This window comes from Ursus arctos, unplaced genomic scaffold, assembly GCF_023065955.2.
Source record: "Ursus arctos isolate Adak ecotype North America unplaced genomic scaffold, UrsArc2.0 scaffold_25, whole genome shotgun sequence".
Lineage (NCBI taxonomy): Eukaryota > Metazoa > Chordata > Mammalia > Carnivora > Ursidae > Ursus > Ursus arctos.
Window position 1 is genome coordinate 11246799 of NW_026622930.1, and position 17443 is coordinate 11264241.

General features: G+C 46.3%; 1 protein-coding gene across 2 annotated transcripts in view; it reads left to right on the forward strand.

The window, feature by feature from the left end:
* Positions 1 to 77: 77 nt before the first annotated feature.
* Positions 78 to 17443, forward strand: part of LGMN (legumain) — a 31180-nt gene continuing 13814 nt past the window's right edge. Inside the window, exons 1-2 of one of the 2 annotated variants that reach the window (XM_026515423.4) lie at positions 78 to 196; positions 9675 to 9841. In XM_026515423.4, the coding sequence (XP_026371208.1) occupies positions 9704 to 9841 (138 nt within the window). In that variant the 5' untranslated portion in view covers positions 78 to 196; positions 9675 to 9703. The other variant, XM_026515424.4, reaches the window with a different exon arrangement.

The window sequence follows — 17443 nt, forward strand, 5'->3', positions numbered from 1 at the left end:
CATTGGGTTTCACACACGCCCGCCCCGAAGTTCCACCAATCAACGCAGAGCCCTAGGCCATTAAAGCCCAGAGTCTGGTGTCGCTCCGCAATCACTGCAGGGCGGACATCAGGAGGTGGCGCATCTGAGGCTGCGCGACGCGAGGAGTTCCCACGGTCCTGCCGCCCACCGCCGCCGCCGCGGGCTTCCGCCACAGGTAACCGCGAGCCCCAGCCGGGGATCCGTGCCAGGCCCCACGTCCCGGGCCAGGGCTGCCTGTCTGCCGCGACTCTGGGCCTCACGGGCGGGATCTTCAGCTCCCGCGGCCCTGAGTAAGCCACTTCTCACCCTTCGAAGAGAATTTCGGGAAACGGTGAATTCCAAGGGACATGCTGCGACCTCTCAGCCCGTCCTCCCGAGGGGTGGTCGTGGGCTGCTGGGAACAGTCTTCGTTGCGCGAGCTCCGCCTGGAAGCCCAGGGCTTCCTCCTGGTGTAGGGGGAAACTGGCGCGCGGAGAGGGATTGGCAAAAGTCCCTCCGCCAGGGCGTGCCGGGCAGGGTCTGCCGCTTGGTTCCGACCTTCACGATCTAGGAGCAGTTCAGGCTCTAGGTGCTTGTAATGCGAAGGATTGCCCCCATTTTCCACCCAGGTCTCTGTAGCCAAGGGGAAAAGCAGGTAACTACAACAACAGAAATACCCAAGCGTGTAAAAACATCCCTTCTAAGAAGTTAGGGATGCTCTAGTTCTCAGAGGCTTGAGCCGGTGGAACACATAGGGTGATTAACTTCAAGCGTGAAAGTGGAAGTTTGATTAGGTCCCCTGCGCCTTAACTATTAGAGGTGAGGTTATATGTATGTGGGTTATTCCATGCCAAGAACTGTGGGTGGAATCGGGGGCCTGGAAGAAGGAACTGTGTATCATAGGCTTCGTTTTATAGATGAAAATAAATGCCCAGAGTTTGGGATTTGCCCTGTGGTTTGTAGAGAGTGGAGTAGCTCAGCTTTTTTGCCGTAGGGTTCTATTTAGCAAACGTTCATTGAGCGTCGCTTACTGAGCAGGGTTTATTTGTAAAGGGGAGAGGCAGTCTATAGAGAATCATTCCAGTGTTACAAGTTTGCACAGGGGCGGCATCTAACACTGTTGGAAGCATCTAATTCTGATTTGTGGGAAGAGGTAGAACTTCGCAGGGAAGTGCCTGGAGTTTGAGGGACGGGCAGGAGCTAGTGCAATGAAGAAGAATGTTTCACCTGGAAAACAGCATGGTTTTTCACTTGAAAAACAGCTATGTTTTCCCCTGGAAGGCATGGTAAGAGGCACAATTTTGGACCAGAGTTTTGGAGCCTGGTTGGAACAAGGGATTTCATGTGAGTGGTGAATTTTTGTGAGCTCTGTTTCGTAAGAGCCCGGTACATCTTGCAGAGCCTTCTGTGCTGCTGTAAGAGATTTAGATTTTGTCTTGAAAGGTTGGGAAGCTGAATTTATTTTTTAAAAAAGATTTTTATTTATTTGAGAGAAAGCGAGAGCGAGAGAGAGCGCATGTGTGAGCAAGCATGAGCAGGGGTGGGGGATGCAGAGAGCTGGGCAGGGAGCCCGACTCAAGGCTCAATCCCAAGACCAGAGATTATGACCTGAGCTGAAGGTAGACGCTTAACCCACTGAGCCACCCAGGTACCTCTGGGAAGCTGAGTTTAGTAGATGTGTATCTTAGGTAGTTCCATAGTGTGGAAAAGTATTGAAGAAAGGTCCCAGTAGGGAGCACCTGCAGTAATTTCCAGGAGAATTGCTGAGGATTTTTTAAAGATGTTGCAGTGGGAAAGGCGAAGAGAGGAGAAAAAGTTTTGAACTGTTAGGGGAGGTGAAATATACCATACCCAGTATTGTTCAGTAAAAGTATATTGAAGTGAATGCTGTCTCTTGAGTTTTCTGACCTATGACTATCTTTTGAGGAATTGCCCAGCACTTTTTTTTTTTTTTTAACTGCGGAAGTTGCTTTGTAGACCATAATTCAAATCCCAGGTTATGATGGGGGAAATTTTCACATGTAAGAGATGATAGGTATTTGAGGAAAAGATTCACTACTGGTAGAAGTGTATCATAGAACGGTGTAGCTACTAGCAAAATGGGTATGTATAGGGGCGCCTGGGTGGCTCAGTCAGTTAAGCTTCTGCCTTTAGCTCAGGTCATGATCCCAGGGTCCTGGGATTGAGCCCCACATGGAACTCTCTGCTCAGTGGGGAGCCTACTTTGCCTCTCCCCCACTTGGGCTCTCTCTCTGTCAAATAAATAAAATCTTAAAAAACAATGAGTTTGTATATCTTAAGATCAAGTGGTTCCACTTCTAGAAAGTAGCCTAGAGAAACAGAGACATTTGTTTGCAAGGAGAGGAGTATTAGGATGTTTATTGCAACATTATTTATAATGATAAAGTTTTGAAACCACCTAAATGTCCTTTAGAAGGGAATGTTTGTAAAGTGGACATATATGTTTTAGAAGTATAATAAAGTGAATGAAAAGAAATGCTAACTTAAGCAGCTCTTTCTGCCCACAGGTCCTGTCACCATGCTTTAATAAAAATCACCTTTTTGCACCAAAAAACAAAGAAGGAAGGAAGGAAAGAAAGAGAAAGAAAGAGAGAAAGAAACTATGATCGTGGTGTGGGGAGAATGGGATGGGACATGGGAAGAAATTTCATCTGTGATATTTTATTTGCTTTATGGGGGGAGAGTTCTCAGATTTGCAAAATACTAACAGTTCATGGGCTCGGTGACAGGTAACAGGTGTTTTACATTGTACTTTGTACATTTCTGTAATTTAATGTTTACCTTTCAATTTCTTGAATATAACTTAAAACAAAATTTAGCTTAAGAATTTACATCTAGCTAGAAAAGTCATTTAGCCATTGTGGGAAAATATTACAAACTACATTGATACCAGGTTTAAAAAATAGTAATTTTGGTAAAAGGGATTCAAGTGTGAAAATAAAAATGTGGAAAAACTGTTTACCACTGGGCAAATTTTACTTTGCTAGATTCCAAAATTCTTCTAACCATTAGGAGATTTTAAAAGTGGTTATTGATTGTGTCTATTTGGAAATATGACTAAGTTGCTTGTACTTTTTGTAATGTTAAAAGATAATTGTTTAAAAAGATTTATTTATTTATTTGAGAGAGAGTGGGAGAGCAGAGAGAAAGTCTTCAAGCAGACTCCCTGAGAGTGTGGAACCTGACCCGGGGCTCAATCCCATGACCCATGAGATCATGACCTGAGTCGAAACCAAGAGTCAATGGTTAACTAACTGAGCCACTTAGGCGCCCCAAAAGATAATTTTTAAAAAAGGTAAAGTCATCACTTGATGCAGGTATAAAAATGAACAAGTACTAAAAATTACATTTAACTTATAATGAGGAAATGTAGTGTGATGGTTCCAGCCAGATCAAAGGAGACTCCAGGGTCAGAAATAACTAAATGAATGGGCAAATGGCAGGCAAAACTGGCTTCATTCTACAACCAGAAATCAACCCAGCCACTACTTGATAGAATTCATTTGTGTGTCTTTAGATAAGAATTGTTTGCATTGCTGGTACCCAGTGTACAGAGATGTAAAGGAAAAAATGGCATAGAGTCAGAATTAGGTAACCTTAAAGGACATGATCTAATCTAGAATCCAGTTTGCCACTGAATCAGAAATCTTCCCTGTAGGAAAAATATTGATTAACCGTAATAAAATACAGTTTTCATTTGAGATAAGAGCTCGTTGGAGTTTGTTGTATTTTTTTAAATTTTGTTTTTCCTTTTTTTTTTTTTAAAGATTTAGTTATTTATTTGACAGAGAGAGAGAGACAGCCAGCGAGAGAGGGAACACAAGCAGGGGGAGTGGGAGAGGAAGAGCTCCTAGCGGAGGAGCCTCATGTGGGGCTCGATCCCAGAACGCCGGGATCACGCTGGAGCCGAAGGCAGACGCTTAATGACTGAGCCACCCAGGCGCCCCCCCCCCTTTTTTAAAAGATTTTAAAAATTTATTTTTGTGAGAGAGAGCGTGCATGGGTGGGGGGAGAGGGAGAAGCAGACTCCCCACTGAGCAGGGAGCCTGGATCAGGCCTGGATCCCACCTGAGCCGAAGGCAGAGGCTTAACTGACTGAGCCACCAGGATGCCCCTGGATTTTGTTTTAATCTCACTCTTAAAACAGGAAGTTAAAAGGTTTGAGAATGAAATCTACCCTTAATAATTTAGTTCTACCATCTCATTTACTGATAGACGATTAAGGCCCAGAGAGGGAAGGGTCTCCCATGACTTAGTAGCTGTGTCCCGTGTTACAGAGAAATTGCACTAAGCCCTTGTTAAAAACAGCAAGACAAGTTTTATTCCAGCAATTATATTAGGGACAGATACTTCAGTGTAGATCTGAGCTCAGCTCCGAATACAGCAAGGATAGTTGGGATTTATGGGCAGGCTGAGAGGGTCAGCAGACGGAAAATTACAAGGGAACTTGATGAGATATCAAAGGTCGGCCATTCTCACAGGATTCTTGGTACACTGCGCTTAGCAGGCCAAGACCTATTTGAGATGGGGGCTTAGAGGAGCTTGACTCAGTTTGGTCAAGGAGGGGTCCTTATCATCTCTTCTTGTCTCTCTTGCATGTGGTCAGTCAGGGTCCACTATGGATAGTTCTGTCATTGGGACTTCATTACTTGTGTTGCAGGTGACGGTTTATCTAGAATGGGCACTCTGTCCCAAGCCTCTCAGATGAATTGAACCTCGCTTGCTAGTACTTCTTTAAGTCAAGTCCTTTAATGGAATTATTGACCTTGTGTAGCCCTGTAGCCTCAGAGGGACGCAGGACCAAGTGGGAACAGCAGAGGACTTGTCAGACTGGAGGCTGGTAAAATTCATTCGTAAAGGCTTGGCCGTTGATCTTGACTTTGTGTGGTTCAGGTTTTCCTTTGAAGGGCTCTTCTAAGAGGAGAGCTCTTTATACAGATTACCCACAGTGCCTTAAAATAGTAGGGTGGCAAAGAGCACGGTTGGGGGTGGGTGGTGATCTGCTGGAGGAAGGGCTTGGGCCCTGGGTGGGGTGCGTTGTGCGCCCACTTGTGGTTACCCGGTCTAGACCTTCGCATGAACAACTTTTGTTGTGACAGGCGAGGGGGCGTAGTAGAAAAAGCAGTCTCTGGAGCAGATCTGTGTGTCAGCCCCAGCCGTGCTGCTTCCCAGCACATTTCTCTCTCTGCTCAGCCTCCCTTTTCTCAGCTCCGTGAACAGAATCATGAGGCTGGCTCACAGGCTTTTGTGAGGATTGCGTGAAGTGTACATGGCGTGGCAAGTATCCCACTTGGCAGCCCTGTGCAGCATAGCAACGTGTGTTGCTGTGGGGGACACCTTTTCTTCCCTGGGTAGGGTCACACCTGTCTGTCGTTTTCTCCCCACAAATGGTTAGCAGACTCAGCACACATCCTTTACAGCCCCCTTGGAGATCTTTCCACTCTCGGCACGTCGAGATCTGCCTTGCTCTTTTTAAAGGCTCCACGGTGTCCCATCATAAGGGTGTACCATGACTGATCTAGCCGGACAGCCCTCTGTCCATGACATATATGTTGCTTCCAGCATTTTGCTGTTAGAAATGGGTGGGCTTCCTCACCTCCTTAGTCTTTCCCTTTTGAAAAATAGTGCCTCCCACTCCCCCTGGAGTCCTCCTCCTGCCTTACATTTTTCCCTAACACTCATCCCCTCTGACAACCCGCTAGAATGTCAGCTCAGTGAAGGGTTCTGCATTTGTTCAGTGCCCGTGAGCACCTAGTGGGTACTCAGGCTGTGTTTGTTGGATGGATGGATGGGAGGACTGTAGAAATGGCCATCCCGAAGAGCTAGCTCCGCAGGGATCGCTTACTTTGTCTTCGTGAGCTTTTCTCTTTGATAGAACAAGAATCACAGGCGTGTTATGTTGCAAGATTATTTGTGATTTTGTTTTGAGTCTTTCACTTTGCCAAGAATATTGCTGACCAGGAAATGGCTGAGTGAGGCTGCTTGCTTTGAGACGTGTTCTTGCTGAGGGTAGTAGAAAGATTATATTACTTTCATGTCTCATCTTCACCGCAGGCCCCGATCTGTTTCCCCAAATGGTATTAACATATATGTTTTTTTTAATTTAATTTACTTTGAGTAGGCTCCAGACCCAGCGTGGAGCCCAACATGGGGCTCAAACTCATGACCCTGAGATCAAGACCTGAACTGAGATCAAGAGTTTGATGCTTGGGGCGCCTGGGTGGCACAGCGGTTAAGCATCTGCCTTCGGCTCAGGGCGTGATCCCGGTGTTACGGGATCGAGCCCCACATCAGGCTTCTCCGCTGGGAGCCTGCTTCTTCCTCTCCCACTCCCCCTGCTTGTGTTCCCTCTCTCGCTGGCTGTCTCTATCTCTGTCGAATAAATAAATAAAATCTTTAAAAAAAAAAAAAGAGTTTGATGCTTAACTGACTGAGCCACCTAGGCGTTTCCTTAACATACATGTGTTTTAAGTGACATTTTCCAATTGGTGTCATACTGCGAGGCTTTTTGCTTGCCATTCTGTTCAAGGAGCCGTACTCTTTATAAGAATCAAAAAAGTGATAGACGGGAGCCATTGCCAGACGTTAACTGTGAAAGTACTCTTTGTGTATAAAGCACTTTTTCTCACTGAAGGGTAGCACGCTAGCATATTAGTAGAAGACCGACAGATGAATTTGAATTTGTAAAAATAACCTAGCGGTGCTTTTTCAGTACCTGCGGTGGGTTTGCCAATTTAGGTGGTTAGGCTGGTGGTGTCCTTTCTGGGGTTCACAGTCAGGTCAGCTTTTTGATTCTGATATTTTATGTATTCTTTTTGTCCCTAAGTAAGAAGGGAAAAAGTCATGTGTCAGGGCCTCCCCCGGAATGAGCCTCTTCATGATTAAGTCACATGAACGAAACTCAGAGACTGGTATGCAAACCAGGGAGCCCGTTTAATGATTGCTGATGGAAGATAGTAAGAACCAGCCGGGCTGTACTGGTCATGTGGGCTGAGGGCGTATTTTTGCTCCCTAGGGCGGGTCAGAGACCACCTGTCCCAGTTTTATTGGAACATCTCCCCACTCACTGGTTTACCTATAGTCTCTGGCCGCTTTCACAGTACAGGGGCAGAGCTGAACAGTTGTAAGGGAGATGGTGTGATCTGCAGGGTAAAATATTTACTGTCCAGCCCTTTAGAGAAGAAGTGTGCCAACCACTGCCCCACGGAAGGCTTCCCAGGGAGGTTCCAAGTGCAGTCAGGAGGCTGCTGGGTGAGCTTGGAATCAAAGAGCTGCTGGTGGGGTCACCTCTGTAGTCACTGTCACCTCTGCTATTACCTCCTAGCCCTGTGGTGAGCCCCGGTCAAGCCAAGAGGACTTGGGAGAGCGTCGTCAGGTGCACGTTAACACATGAGTTAAGGCCAGCTCGTTCTGGCACCAAGGTGGCCTGGGCAGTCCACGGCCCTTGTCTGTTCCCTGACCTCATCTGTCGTATACTGTACTAAAAAACAAAACCCAACAAAACAAACAAAAAGTATGGCCATTTCAGAATAAGCTCAAGAGCCAATCTGGGGTACTGTATTGTAGTTACCCGTTCGTCCGTGGGCAGTCTTGCAGTGACGCTGGAGAAATGCAGATCTAGCACCAGCTCCCTTTGCACAGTAAGAATTCAGTTCCTGGATGGGGCACATGGCTGGCTCAGTCAGTGGAGCATGTGACTCTTGATCTCAGGGTCGTGAGTTCAAGCCCCACATTGGATGTGGAGCCTACTTAAAATTAAAAAAAAAAAAAAAAAAAAAGAATTGAGTTCCTGAAGGGGATATCGGAGGCAGGTGGTGGGTAAGGGTTCGTGGGGCTTTGGGCCAGAGGTGAACTAGAGCCCTCCAGGGCTAATGGAGAGCCCTGCTGCATCAAAGTCGAATCCTGGGCATCACCTGGAGCTTGTTGGAAATGCTGAGTCTCAGGCCCAGCCCAGGCCTCGTGGAGCAGAATTGTATCCCCAGAGGATGGGGGTCACAATCGGTTTGGAGAAGCACTAGTCTAAGGCGCTTATAGGTTTTTATTTTTATTTATTTATTTTTATTTTATTTATTTGACACAGAGAGACAATGCAAGAGGAAACACAAGCAGGGGGAGTGTGAGAGGGAGAAGCAGGCTCCCCGCAGAGCAGGGAGCCCGATGTGGGGCTCCATCCCAGGACCCTGGGATCATAACCTGAGCCGAAGGCAGAAGCTTAACGGCTGAGCCACCCAGGCACCCCTAGGTTTTTAAACTTTCATCAGATTCAGGGCTTCCTGTTTCCTCACCTTTGGGGGTAAACCCACTGCTCAGTCCATTGTGAGTTTGAACACAGCGTCAGGCACAGGATGCTAAGGGTGGTTTCTTAAGCTTACAGGAGGTTCCCCCCTTAGCTGGCTGCGTGCGCCCCGAGGACAGGGCCTTCGACCGGTCCCTCCTGTGTTCAGAGCATGCAGCGCGTTTTCTGGGGCGGGGGAGGTGTTCAGCAGCCTCTGGCCGGCTGCGCCAGCGAATAAGCCCGTGAGTGAATGAGCGCTGTTTGACAAATGGCAGAAGAGTCAGAGGTCAGCCTCGTGGACTTTGTTCTGCTGAGTCCCTCCATCTCAGAGACTGTTTTTCCTGTCAATGCGACAGGCCTAGCACCTGTCGCAGGAAGGCTGTTTCTTTAGAATAACGTGTTCAGGATGCAGGGCAGTGATGTGAGCGATACAAGGTGGCCGGGACGAGGCCTGAATTCTGCCTTCGTGCTTTAAAACTTGGACGCTTTGGCAGTGGAGTATAAAATTGGGCGTGTGCGTCATTAAGAATGAAGTCTCCGTGTAGGGCCGTGTAGCAGGAAGACCGAGCCGGGAATTCAGAAGACACGGGTTCTGGTCTCTGGCCAGAGCTGGCTAACTGTGGATATCGGACAAGTTAGCTTCTTTTGCTTTAACCTCCCGTTCCTGTAAAACAAGGAATAAAACTTTTGCTCTGCCTGCTGTACTAACTACATGTAAATGCTGCACGAAGACATTAACGTGGGCTGCCACTGTTTGCCTGTGGCTTATCCAGATAACTCACTCACAGACTTAGGAGTTGCTCAGTGTTTATATTGGACACACACTGAATTTTCATAAACTCTATTGCATAAGTGATATCCGTTAGTTGTAGTAAAAAGAGATAGGAAGAAAATCATCCTGAATTCCACCTACCGCCGATCAATGACTGTGGTTAAATTTTTATGTCTGCCTTCCACATTTTGTATGCACACATACCTGTGTGCTCCTTTCTTGCCAACGTTTCATACAATGTGGTAGACAGTTTTCTAGCACGGTGAATTTTGTTGGGGAGTTTTATCTGCTGTATTCCAAGTTGTGACAAAAGCTTGTTAAAACCTTTTAGAGGTTGCCCACAGGTGTTCCCAGTATTCTTTGGTCTATACCCATAACTTCAGCCTGCAGTGAGAGAGATGGGTAGATCCTTCTTCCCCTAGGGAAAGGGACTGCAGAACCGAAGATACAATCCTGCTCTGTCCTCATGTTTTATCCTTAGGCTGTTCCATCTGATGACTAAATGGTCTTACCTTTTTGACCCCTGGGCTGTGATATGTCTTAGGGGCCGACAGTATTCTGTTTTTGTCATTCGTTTTTTGCTTGACTCTGCTTTTTTCTTCCCAGATTTCTGCCACTGAACTCTGAGGCACAGAATGATTCGGGAAGTAGCCGTTTTGCTCAGCGTGGTCCTGGGGATCGGTGCTGTCCCCGTGGATGACCCCGAGGATGGGGGCAAGCACTGGGTGGTGATTGTCGCGGGTTCAAACGGCTGGTATAATTATAGGCACCAGGTAAGACAATCAGTAGTGTTTTTCTTTATGACCCTGGTATTCTGTAAATAATCCTGGACATTGTCAGTAGAACAGACTTTGTAAAAAGCCATTCACGCTCCTGAAGGCTGGCGAAAGTATGTGTGCGGGCAGGGATGTGGAGAAATGGGGAGATCATAAAATGGTAAACAGTTTGGCAGTTCCTCAAAATGCCCTGTGTCACCTCAGTGTAACACAGGGTTTCTCAGCCTTGGCACTATTGACATTTGGGGCCAGGCAATTCTTTGTTATGGGGCTGCCCTGGGCATAGTAGGATGCTTTGCAATACCCCTGACTTCCACGCACTAGATACATCACTGGTCCACTGTAACAACCAAAAATATCTCCAGCCTTTGCCAGATGTCCCCAGCTGAGACCCACTGGTCTAACGCCTTCATTTTACAGATAAGGAAAGTGAGCCATAAAGAGAGGAGGAGACTCGCTCGAGGCCACACAGCCAGCTGGGTGCAGACAGGACTGAGCCCCAGGGCTCTGGTACAAGCATCACATGAGTCCTCTTTGTTTCTTTTTTTAAAGATTCATTTATTATTTAGAGAGAGAGAGTGGGGAGGGGCAGAGGGAAAGGGAGAGAGAGAATCCCAAGCAGGCTCCCTACTAAGTATGGAGCCCAATGCAGGGCTCAGTCCCACAACCCTGAGATCATGATCTGAGCTGAAATCAAGAGTCTTATCCTTAAGCAACTGAGCCACCCCGGGCCCCCAGTCACATTTTTTTTTTAAAGTAAAAAGTAACAGGTGAAATTAACTTTGCTATGTCTTATTTATCCCAATATATGCAAGCTATCATCATTTCACTGTAATCAATACAGAGAGTTAATAATGAGATACTTTACATTTTTGTTTTCACTAAGTCATCGAGATCGGGTATGCATTAACATTCATGGTGCATTCAGTTTGGACCGGCCACACTTGAAGCGTGCAGTTGCCGCCTGTGGCCGGAGGCTGCGGTATGGGACAGCTCAGGCCTAGCATCCGCGCCCCTGGCGGCTTGGCAGTGTCGCCTTGCGTGTTTCGCTCCCAGCTGTTGGTTTTCATACTTGTTAAGTAGGGGGTTAGTTTAGAACAACTCGCTACCAGCTCTAAAACGTGGTGATTGTTGAATGACCTATTTCGTGAATGATCTCGTATGTTAGCTGAAGAAGAAATTTGGCTTAATTGAAGAGTTGTGGTCATGGCAAAATGATCCCTTTGCTGTTAAATACTTAACCACAGACCTGACCCATTTACAGAGGAACACCCTGAGAACATAGCTCCTCATCTCTGGATTTTCTCTTCCTTCTCTAACCACGAGTTCAAAAGATAAGGTATTAAATACAGGTCACCGATAGTGAACAGGCCGAGTTATCTGCTGCATTGGTTTGTACACAACTAACTTTGAAAGAATATTATTGGTTGAACATTATTAACTATAGGACTCCAGTTACCCTTTGCTCCCAGAAAACCTTTTTTTCTTTCTAAAGTGTTGCTAGTTTCCCCGGTGATATAATACCGAAATAGAATGAAGGGAAGCAAGGCATGAGAAGTGGGGCAGAGTGAAATACTCATCCCGGAATAAGAGTGAAATACACATCCCAGCCTCTGTGGGAGGAACTGTGTGTGCTGAGTCACTGCTGACCTCAGCCGGGGCACTGCGGCTGCCTCCGTTCTCAGCTGCTGCCCACGTTCGCTTCCTTGACTCTGGAAGTTGATCACGGAAAGAGCATTGGAAAGCACTTTCCTCATAGAACCTATACAGATTTCTAAACTTAGGTTTTTATGGAGGTTTACCTTTTCCTTGGATGAACACAGCACTCATTATCCCAAATTTTTTTTTGTTTAGGGAGGACAAGTACACCGGGCACAATTTATTTTTATTTTTATTTATTTTTACTTTTTTTAATGTTTGGGCTTTTCAGTTTGTTGTTGTTTTTTTAAGATTCTATTTATTTGTGAGAGAGAGAGACACACACACACGGCACAAACGGGGAGCGGCAGACAGAGGGAGAAGCAGGCTCCCTGCTGAGCAAGGAGCCCGATGGGACTCGATCACAGGACCCTGGGATCACAACCTGAGCCGAAGGCAGATGCTCAACTTACTGAGCCACCCAGGCGTCCCCACCAGGCACAATTTAAATCGCTGCTGAGTGCTTTGCTCTGTGCTTGATGACGGTTATTTTTTTTTTTTTTAAGATTTACTTATTCGAGACAGCGAGCACGCATGTGCGCCTGCCCACATGCGTGAGTGAGGGGAGGAACAGAGGGAGAGGAGAGAGACTCTCGAGCAGAGTCCCAGCTGAGCGTGGAGCCTGCCACGGGGCTTGATCCCAGGACCCTGAGATTATGACCTGAGTGGAAATCAAGATTTAGATGCTTAACCGACTGAGCGCCCAGGCGCCCCAGTGATGGTTATTTAAATCATGTTTTGTCTTGATCAAATTGGGTTTCTGTATTTTCCATCTTTGCCTGGGATTCATGGATGACTGCAGGGGGGTTGGTCTGAGGCACGGCTGGGGGACACTCTGCATCCAGTGTCCTGGGGCAGGGCGTGGGGGCAAGGCCTTGTGAGGGCAGCTTCCTGCAGTGGCCAGGGCAGAGGAGAGAGGGAGAGGTCCCGAAGTGCAAGCAGCATCTGGGGGCAGGCTTGTCAAAGGAAACGAAATAGGCCAGCAGAGGAGGAGCTGGGGTTGGAGGAGGGTTACTTTGGGGACGGAGGTCTGAGCGCGTGGAGCAGGAAGATCTAACGTAGAGTGGCAGGGGCGGCTGTTGAAGAAGATGGCACGGGGACTTTGTGGGGGCCAGGAATGGGGAGGAGAGGCACATGGAAGCCAGGAGTTACCAGGAGGATGGGGGTTGGGAGGGTTCGAGGCAGAGGCTAGCAGTGGGGTTCCCAAGGAGAAGGTCGTTTGCCGTGTGTTCACAGGGGTGGGAGCTGCGGGAGGCTGACGCCCACCCCCCTCCACTGGTCTGGAGTTGGGTTGCGGTGGAGAGAAGGGAGGCCACCCCCTCCTTCCGGAGGCTTTAGGAGCACCTGTCCTGGGGGCCGGGAGGCAGGTAGGTGGGTTTCAGTTGAGGCAGAGAGGGAGAAGCCTAGAACCCACACGCGTTGGAATTGGGAGTAGGAGATGTGGTCAAGAGCCAAGTGGTAGGGTCGTCATGTTTCTGAAAGACCACCTTTCATTTTATAGATTTTTTAAAAATGTGTGCAGTCACCACTTTATAAAAAACAGCTTGACTGAGGCATACATTCACATGTGCTAAAATTCACCTATTATAATTGTGTAGTTCTGTGAGCTGGAATAAATTTATGCTGTTCTGCAAGCATTGCCACAGTCCAGTTTTAGGATATTTCCATCATTCTAGAAAGTTCCCTAGTGCCTGTTTGCAATCCGTCCCTGTTCCCCTCCCAGCCCCATGCAACCCCTGCTTTCTGTCTCTAGGTCCCCCCCACCCACCCCAGCCTCACTTTAAACCTTTGATTCTCCCCTGGAACATTTGAGTTGGTGGTGGGCTCAGTGAGGCAAGTCTACAGAGAACCCCTGCCTCACCCAGCAGTGCTCAGCACGCGCCAGGAAGTGACAATATGTGTATATCTGTCAGGGAGCAGACCGTGAGGCCCCCTCCTCAGATCCTTCCCTGGCTCGAAAGTGGACCCCTTTACAGTGACCATGACCGGAGCGTGGCCATCGGACTTAAGCTTGGTTCCCAGGCTGTTGTCCCCATTTAACTGACAGTGGGCCTGAGGCGAAGGCAGCAGGAGCAGACGGTGTCGGACAGTGGCTGGCATCAGGGAATCACGGGATGCTTCCACACGCCCATCAGAATACCTAACGCCAGCGTGAAAGAAGCTGACTCACGGCAGTGTCTGGTCCGTAGTCCACGGGGCTTTGCCTTCTCCGTAGTCTTGCTCAATCCCCTCTTCCCATGCTGCCTCGTAGGCTTTTCTCTCTTTAAGGAGGAAATCCATCTAGGCCAGATATGTTCAAGGGAAGTAATTCAAGTGGCCTTTAACACCGTTTCTGAAGTACTTGCCTTGGTTTAACCCTCCTCTTACTTGTTTTGAGTGCCAGTAAATAGACTTGAGGCTAACAGAGAGCCCCTCTGAGGTCACGGAGTTAGAGGCCACCAAGTACTCCACGGACCCAGGAGAGAGCCATGACCTGACTGAGAATGCTGCCTGTGGGAGAAGGGCACTAGGTGTGGTTGGGGTATCTCTGAGTCCTTCCCGAGTTTGTCCCCCTTTTCAACACGGGGATAAAAGCACGTGCCTGGGGGCGCCTGGGTGGCACAGCGGTAAAGCGTCTGCCTTCGGCTCAGGGCGTGATCCCGGCGTTCTGGGCTCGAGCCCCACATCAGGCTCCTCCGCTAGGAGGCTGCTTCTTCCTCTCCCACTCCCCCTGCTTGTGTTCCCTCTCTCGCTGGCTGTCTCTATATCTGTCAAATAAATAAATAAAATCTTTAAAAAAAAAAAAAAAAAAAAGCACGTGCCTGTCAAGGTGGTGAGGAGTCCAAATAGTGGAGGGGAGCACCAACACAGGACACGCTGAACTTGCCCTTTCTAAAATAGATAGCCTTATCGAAGCATATTTTACGTGGCATATGTAATTCACCCATTTCAAGTATACAAGTCAATGATTACTTAGTAAATTTACCAAGTTGTGCAAACAGCGCCATAAAGCAGTTTTGGAACATTCCTGTCTACCCAGTTAGATCCTTCCAGCCCCTTTCCAGCCACCACCCCAAGCCCCAGGCAACCACTAAAAATATACCTTCCATCTCTAAATTGATCATTTCTGAACAGTTCGCATAAATGGAGCCATTTGGCATGTAGTCCTTTGTTTCTGTTAATATAATGTTTTTGAAGTTTATCGGTGTTGTAGCATGTCAGTACTTTGCTCCTTTTATTGGCAAAGAATATTAAATAGTATGTGTGGACCACATTTCAGCTGTCCGTTTACCAACTGATGGACATTTGGGTTGTTTACGGTTTTTTTTGCCTATTACGAATAATATTGCTAAGAACATTCTTCTGTAAATCTTTGTTCGGATAAATGTTGTTTCTCTTGGGCAGAAAGAATGGAATTGCTGGGTCTTATGGTAACTTTACGTTTAGCATTTTAAGAAACTGTAACATTGCTTTCCAAAATGGCCGCACCATTGTACGTCCCACAAGCAGTGAATGGGGGAGGTTCCTGGTTCTCACGTCCCTGCCAACGCTTGTTATTGTCTGTCTAGCTGTGACTTGGTATCTTATGGTTTTAATTGACATTTCCCTAATAACTGATGATATTGAGCATCTTCTTATGTACTTTTTAGCCATTTATGTATCTTAGGTGAAATGTTTATTCAAAATCTATTTTTGGTTGGGTTGATGGTCGTACTGGGTACTATAATTCTTGCACATTCTAGATACAAGTTCTCTCAGTACATGTTTTGCAAATGCTTTCTCTTACTCTGTTACTTGTCTTTTCATTTTCTTAATGGTGTCTTTGGAAGCATTCAGGTTTTTAATTTTGCTGATGTCCAGTGTATTAATTTTTTCTTCTATAAACCGTGCTTATGGTGTCATATCTTCAACATCTTTGGCAGTTATAACTCGCAGTTATTTTCTAAGTTATTTCCCAAAGTCTTACGGTATTAGCCCTTACATTTAAATCTATGATCCATTTTGGTTTAGTTTTTGTAAATGGTGTGAAATGAAGGCCCAACTTCATCTTTTTATGTGGATTTCCAAGTGGTCCCAGCACCATTTGTTGAAAAGACTGTTCTTTCCCCAATGTACAGGTGACCTTGAAGAACGCGGGTCCATCTATATGCAGATCTCTTTCAATAAATACAGTACAACACTGTAAATGTATTTTCCTTTTAATTTTCTTAATGTTTTTTTTTTCTCTAGCTTCACTGTAGGAATACAGTATATGATGCATTCAATATACGAAAGGAAGTGAAAGTCCTTCAACTTTTCAAAACCGTTTTTGGCTATTCTGGGTTTTTTTTTGCAATTTCCTATATGTTTTAGGATCATCTTGTCCACTTCTGCAAAAAAAATCTGATCTTTTTAAAAAATTTTAATAGTATTAAATCTTCTGATCCACGAATATGAGGTGTCTCTCAATTTATTTAGATCTTCTTTAATTTCCCTCTGCAACATTTTTGAATTTTCAGTGTATAAGTCTTATGCTTTTGTTAGATTTATTCCTAAGTGTTTTTATTTTTTTAAATGAACCTGGCTTCTGCCAAAAGGCATCAATAATAGGATGACTCGTCGCCAAGGGGAGTGGGCGGGTGCGCCTGCTCACTTCCACTTTCATCACAAGGGGAGGTGAAATCTGACGTGTTGGTTTGATTTTTTTTTTTTAATGAAAAACAAAGCAAACAACTGTCTATATAACATGTGTGCAGTTTCATAATAAAATGAATACCTGTTTCAGACTAAAAAAAAAAGAACATGACTAAGACCCTATCCCCTGTCTGATCCATTTCGTCCCCCTCCCTTCCCTCCAGAGGGTGAGTGCCTGAATTTTCTGTCGATCATTCCTTCGCTTTGCTTTATGGTTTCACCATATGAGTATTTAACTGTAAACAACACAATGTTTACTTTCCCTGTTTTGCCCTTTATGTAACTGAAATCGTAGTGAATGTATTTTTCTATGACTTACTCTTCTTCTCGTTATGTTCCTAAGACTCATCTGTTTTGAAACATGGGTTGTAGTCCATTCATTCCTCCATCCACTTATGTGAGCTTTAGGGTATCCGGTACAGGAGCACATGAGTTTAATTTTCCTGCTATTGATGGTCCTTTGGGTTATTTCTTGCTGTTTTTTGTTTGTTTTGTTTTTTGCTGTGAGTAGTCCTCCACTGCACATGGGTGGAGTTTCTCTAGGGTTTCTCTAGGAGCAGAGTCGCTGGGTTGGCAGGGATGGATGAGCTTCAGCTTGGTTGGATAATGGGAAGGTGTTTTCCCAAGTGGAGTGCCGATCCCAGTAAGCTTCCACCATCAGTGGATTCGTTTCCTATTGTTCTGTAACAAAGCTACAAGCTTAGTGGCTTAAAACACGTTTATTATGTTACAGCTCTAGAGGTGAGAAGCCTGAAATGGGTCTTACCATATTAAATCGGGGTGTCAGAAAGGCTGTGTTCCTTTCTGGGGACTCTGGAGGATGTGCCATGTTCTTAGCTTTTCCGACTTTTAGAGGCTGCCCTCGTTCTTGAGCCCATGTACCCTTCCTCTGTGGTCAAAGCCAGCAGTGACAGTTGAGTCTTTCCTTACATCGAATCCCCGTGACACCGACTGTCCTGCCTCCTTCTGCCACGTACCAGGACCCCGTGATCACGTTGAGCCCACCAGAATAACCCAGGATGACCTCCCTATTTTAGGGTCAGCTGATGAGCCATCTTAAATCCATCCACTGTCTTAATTCCCCATTGTCATGTGGTGTAACCTCGTCACAGGCTCCGGGGATTAGGGTGCAGCCATCTTCGGGGGCTGTTTCCTCTCCTTCCACAGTTGGTGTTGAGGGTTCTCATTCCACAGAAATGGGGATTTAAACATTTTAACGATTTGCGTATATGTGAAATACTTAGCAAT